Raw genomic sequence first — 6,437 nt, 5'->3', positions numbered from 1 at the left:
GAGTAACATTTCTCTGGACTGAGAGAAACTGAAAGAAGAGTCATCATTTAAAAGCAAGATCTTAGAACAGCATGATATTTCAACTTCCACTACGTCTTTCAGACTGATAGATACCTGTTTACAAAAATTAACTTCAAGGCAATCCCAAAACATATGTCTGTATGTGCCTACAGAGTCTCAGAAATTACAGTTAGAAGATGAGGAAAGCTTAAACTGAGAAAAAAAAATGTTTTCCTAGTAGTGAGATTTAGGAACTATTTTGTAGTGAATTCATTGATGATTAAGAATTTATTTTTTTTATTTTTTTTAACAAGTTTAAGTTTGGACCTTATTGAATCCCAACAGGTATCATAATTTCTGTCACTGTATCACACAGACACACACACATATATATATATAAATATATATTTAAAATTGGTAACTGCTTATAGGAGGCTGTTACATATGTTGCATGTAATTATTATTATAATAACTATTAATTATGCATAATTACATGCAAGTAACCCTAAACCAAACCCTAACCATGTAGTAAGTACATGTAGTTTATTAATATTACTCAGTACTTATATGTATAATTACACTGCTACAAGGACACCTTCAAATAAAGTGCAACCTTATTTTCTTTATGCAAATCGTTAAAAATAAATTAAATATTTTTATGTGTAAGTTAATGCCAAATTAAATAAAAAAAGCACCTGCATGTAATTAGATCTGTTATTAATTTCTGTAATTACATTTTTCATTACTTTATTGAGCCATCCCTTAAACCTACCCATACCACCAAACCTGTCTGTTAACCTTACCTGTATCCCTCCATAGCAGCAATACAATATGAACACATTGTACTTATATATTTATTTATTTTTGTTGATGTAACTACATAGCAGTTAAAGCCACCTAATGTAAAGTGGGACTATAAGAAATCCTCTGTAATGCATCTTTACCAGCAAAGAACAAAATGTGTGGCTTTATAAACAAACTGTGAATTAAGCCACTAGGCTTAAGAAACTAGGCTACATATTCAATGCTTCTAATTACACTTAATACTTTCTTTTTAACAGGTTAAGCTGCCATGGATACTGTGAAGACTTTCCTCACTGTCCTTTATGTGCTTCTATACAGATGTTTCTGCTCAGAAATGAACTGTAATGATGGAGAATGTAAACCCATTAAGGACACCACACAACTATTCTGTGAGTGCCATAAGATGTACCGCGGTCCAGCTTGTATTATTGACTATCCCGCTCTGGAAAGTAAGATCAATGGTATGATCTATAAACCAGTCCCTGATCTGACAACAGTTTATTGTAGCCTCAAGGAGCTGAAGGACTACACACAAGAAATAGTTGAGTCTGTCCAACATGACACCCAGTGGACACAAATAGTTGTGAAATACAGCAATGTGATTCATAAGTTTAGGAACATCAGCACATTACATGCACAACTTAAAAATGGTACGATAAACCAACGGCACTATCTGTCTGAAGTTGGAGCTCAGTTCACAGAGGAAAACTCTTTTCAGTTTCATCTCACAGACTTTCACCACATGATGATGGGCACTGGAGAAGAAAACAACATTCTGGATGTTTTTCGCAAGTCGCTGGTCCAGGACTCCCAAAGACAGTCTGCTGAGCCAGTAGAGTGCACAAAATATTACATGGACCAGATTGATTATTTTGTGCGTTACATGTTTGCCCTTGAAAAGGAAGCTGTTTTAGCTTGGTCTAAATATCTAATGGTCACTGGAAAGTCAGAGAACATTGATTTTGTTGAGAAGGTTTTTAAGGACTATGTTTCACAGCAGTGGAGACTCTTCAATAAAAATGGATGTGGCCCTCTGAAGGCTGCAGATCTTCAGAACAACCATTGTAAGGAGCAGTACCACAGCACAGCCCAGCAGCAGGTCAAAATGAAATGTAGTGGATTATTGAAGCCCTTCCCCGAGTCTGTGGGGTGTTCTGGAGGACAGTGGAGTGCTTTACCCGTGTGCTACTCTGAGCAGGTAAACGGACGAGTTGAGTGCAAATCTGAAGGTGGAGTCACTGTCTGTAAGGCCACATGCTCGCCTGGCTGGGGCTCCGCCACACACCCTCTGCCTGCTGAATATAAATGCCCAAAACCACCCTGTCCATCCTTCACACCACACACATGTAACAATTGCACACAGAACAGTGTGTGTAAGGACCATGAGGTCTGCACTGGCTCCTTTGGGACATGTCTTGACACATGCCTGGTTAAACCCTGTGGAGTAAACGCCAAATGCTCATCCTCCAATCATGACAGGACCTGCACTTGTGTGAGCCCGTGGAAAGGAGACCCATACCAGGGCTGCAGGAGTCAGGACCTCCAGTGGGTTCAGACCGGAGGGGTGCTCAGCAGTATGCAAACTCTTTTATACATATACTCTCATCAGATCAGAGGCTGATCCTCTCAAAGCATTGGGCTTGATTAACCCATAAATCATTGTGATTTACAGATGCTGTTCGTTCTAATGCCCAACTTGCTGTGTGCAAAGCCATTGGACCTGACAGCGGGTGGCACAGTGGTTTTGTAAACGATCAATGCTGTAATTATGAATATGATGGAAGAAAGCATCAGGCCAATAGCTATGAGGTACATCAGTGCAGTACTGTTAAGGAGCTGAACTAGGATTGTAATCTAAGATAGTTCTGATTTCTCTAGCCTTCCTCTTGATGTGTTTGTCAGAACACAGGAGTGGATCAGGTGGTCAACTTCAATCAAAGGGGTTTATTTAACACTGAAGATATATTCAAGTGTGTGTGTGGTTCAATAAAACAGAAATATAGAAATAATCAGATTAAGACTTCAGTATCAAAACAAATCATATGAACCTATACAATAGACCAAACACAATATACAGTATCAACTTTCTGTGGCAGTGTACAACGTGATACATCATTGTCCTAACATATGTAAACACAATAGGTCACATTAAAACTGAAAGTCCCGAATACTGGCAATGAATATCACACAGCAAAAAATTAAGTACTCTAATATTATATAAACTTCACAGAAATAATTCACAGTAGAGCAGCATAATGATATGAATAAACACAGCAGCAATATTATATTCATAAACGCAGCACATGAATGCGCTGAAGGTGCTAGCTTAGTATTAACACTTATTTCTGACATTCAATTACAAATACCAAAATGTCTCAGAATTGAATATTAGCTTCAATGAAAAGTCTACAGAGCAGAAAAGATATTCACTATTACTCACAGAAGTTTCTACTGACAAATTATAACAAACACATGCAGGACAATTGACAGACTGTAGGCAAGGAGATGACTCCTCTCCTATTTCTTCAGTAATTACTGTATTTAATCTTCAGGTTCTGGTTGATCCGTGTGGAGGAAGTGGTTGGAAATGGATGGAGGGGGAACAGAGGAACATGGTCTCATATGATGAATCAAAGAGGTTTCCTGGAGTCGAATACTACGTGTGTAGGTTAGTGCCAATACAAATACAGTTCATAGTTGCAAAAAAGAAATCCTTTATGAAACATGTATGTCTGCAGACTTTAACTGAAAAAGAATTTAACCCATCTCAGAAATGTCAAATGTTTTGAGATTGAAATATATGGTTATGTTGTGTATGTCTGTGATTGTGTTCTAATGTGTTCTTTGTCACCCTATAGCGGGAAAAGTGATGGCCTTGTAGGGAAGCTTTTCAAAACGCGACAGGGATTTATGTGCCATATTGCCAAGGACAATACCAGAGATGGAAGTTTCTATGCTCTGGTTCCACAACCATGTATCTGAAGACCATGTATCTCAATGCCAAGTTTCCCTTTGCTGCTACCATGATGTAAAATTTGACAGCATGCAAATTACAATAAAAAAAAAAAATGCTTCAATGAATGTTACTAGATTCACACTGGATGTCTTGTGTCAGTCACAGCCCTAAATAATGCTTGTGGCTTAACCCCTTACTAGTAACCCCCCTTTTTTGGCATGGAGACCGAAATTACATACCCGAAATAAAAAGGTTTCTGCTCATGATTCTTTCTCACTAGATACATAATCAACCTTTGTTCACAAAGCTGACACTTTAAAGTTTACTGTTCAGGAATCAGAATCACTCAGACTGTTATGATAATAGAGATATATAAGCTCAAACATAAAAACAAAAATAAAAATATTAAAAACATATGTTTTAAATGTATTTAAAAAAATGTTGATGTAGGAAATGAGTTTGAAAACACAGTGTAGCTAAGGCCACAAGTCTTCCAAGACTTCATAAAAATTTTCATAATCGAATCTGTAAAACTGTGAATTTTATGAAATATTTTCTAAGGCCATGTCATGTGTGTTTTTAGAGAAGGCTAATCAGATTGATTTATGGCCCTTGTCATCTCTGTAAGATCTCACATGTAAACTTTCCTGTGCTCTTTGTGTATGTTTCACTGTGGAAAACTGCCCGAATCATGATTGTATTGTTCTCACCAAACGGTTCTTTCACACCTCCGCCAAGTATGACACATTATCCGCATTATTCTTTTATCATTATTCTTTTGTTTTTATTCCACCTTTATTAGCCTTGATTGTGGTTTTTCAGGCTTTACAAAGCAACAAAGCAGCGATCTCACTTCAGTCTCTCTTTGCATTTAGCCCTTATTTATCAAAAGTCTTACTATAAAAATACAACAAAACATTTTCTTACGACCTTACGTGAATTATTGAGACAAAAATGCATTATGAAGAAGAAAAGCACCTGCTATTAGTAGCATTGGTGCTAACGTTAGCATCAAGCTACATCTGACAATTTATGAAATTATTAGTACACTTTTACTCAAAACTCACTTTAAACCCCGATCGAGTGTTTATAATAACTTCCTTTAGCGATCAGGGGTGGAATTTGGTCGTTTACTGTTGTAAAAATATGTTATTTGTAGCCTTTTTCATCGCTGCACAAGTTAGCATTTCCGATGTACATTTTCGATTTTTTTTATAAAAACGCCCCAGATCTCAAGAAATTCTCATACCAAGCTTTACTATCGTAATCGCGGCTTTATTATTCGGATATTTTGTGTGTACAGAGGTGTTTCAGTGTTGTTTTGGCCAGATAACTACCAGGAAGTGTGCAGGAAGCATGTGACACGATGGGGCGGTGTCCAGATATGAAACTCTAAGATTGATGTTTGAAAGACCCAATCAGAGTCTGAGTCACACACCGCACGAGCTGTGACTACTGCACGCACACAGAGATCGCTGGGAGAGGCTGTTTATCATCTGATCGCGTAAATCCGTGGAAAATGAATAGAAATGACGATTCTGTCTGAAGAAATATGAAGTAAACATCAGTAAATATATCCATATATCTCCGCAGATATGCATCTTTGGTCTGTAAATCCTTATTGACGCTGTTCAGTGAGTCTATGTGAACACAAATAAACCGCTCTTGACGTGACTGAATATGAGTGAGTGGTGAATTTCTATTCAAAATGTGGCATAATACGGATTTATTATTTTGCACTCCTGACATAAATCACTAAATATCTGTCACTGCAACAATGTTTTATCAAAATATTGGTCAAATATCGAAGCTTGAGTCTTTAAACTTTCCATTGATGCACAGTTTGTCCAGATGAAGTAAGACAGTGATGTTTAATGTGCTGTGAAAGTGAAACAATAATAAACTGGGGCCGTCAGCGATGTTTGCACGCAAAGGGGTTAAATATATTGTTGTTGACAGTCCTAAAGACAGTGTGACTTTATGGAGAGAATCAAATGCACATAATGCAACAATTTATTGATGATATTGTCACAATTTTATTCAGTTTAGTTAGTTTAATTTCCTGTCTGATGTGTTTCTATTGTGATGCTTTATTGTGTCCAGCTGTGTTCACCTATATTGTTAGTTCTAATTATATTATTAACACAAGTTCATTTAGACTATTTAACATGCCCTGTGAATTAGTAATATGTTATCATGTTTATTCTTTAAGAAAATAAGGGAAAAAATAAGAGACGATCCAAATATTTGTTTTGCTTCACCTATTTATGTAGGCTACAATTATATATATATATATATATATATATATATATATATATATATATATATATATATATATAATAATGTCATTAAAAAATACCATTGGCCTGAGTAATTTTGACCATTATAGAATTGTGACTTTAAAGATTAGTCATTTAGGTGGTAAAAATACTGTGAAATTAATAATGGCATGGATTTTAGAGCATAACAACTGAAGGTTTATGAAACATTAGCCAATAAAGCATTTTTTTAAACAACGGAATTAAAGTTGTGAACTAAAATATTATTTCAACCATACAGCATGTGAATAAATAAAATGCATAATTTTCATAACATTTCATTATTCATAAAATGCATAACGTTTCTGGTGTTTGGATTTGTACTTCAATATAATGAGCTCCAAGTTTAAGAACAACCC

At 36.0% G+C, this 6,437-nt stretch overlaps 1 protein-coding gene across 1 annotated transcript; it reads left to right on the top strand.

The window, feature by feature from the left end:
- Window positions 1–1,207: 1,207 nt before the first annotated feature.
- On the top strand, window positions 1,208–2,649 carry LOC113071297 (uncharacterized). The gene is made up of 2 exons (XM_026244667.1): window positions 1,208–2,378; window positions 2,477–2,649. The coding sequence occupies exons 1-2, from the start codon at window positions 1,208–1,210 to the stop codon at window positions 2,647–2,649; spliced, it is 1,344 nt and encodes a 447-aa protein (XP_026100452.1).
- The last annotated feature ends 3,788 nt before the right edge of the window (window positions 2,650–6,437 follow it).

This window comes from Carassius auratus, unplaced genomic scaffold (assembly GCF_003368295.1).
Source record: "Carassius auratus strain Wakin unplaced genomic scaffold, ASM336829v1 scaf_tig00006772, whole genome shotgun sequence".
Taxonomy (NCBI): domain Eukaryota; kingdom Metazoa; phylum Chordata; class Actinopteri; order Cypriniformes; family Cyprinidae; genus Carassius; species Carassius auratus.
The sequence above is the reverse complement of the archived record's forward strand: the minus strand, read 5'-3'. Positions and strand labels throughout refer to the sequence as shown.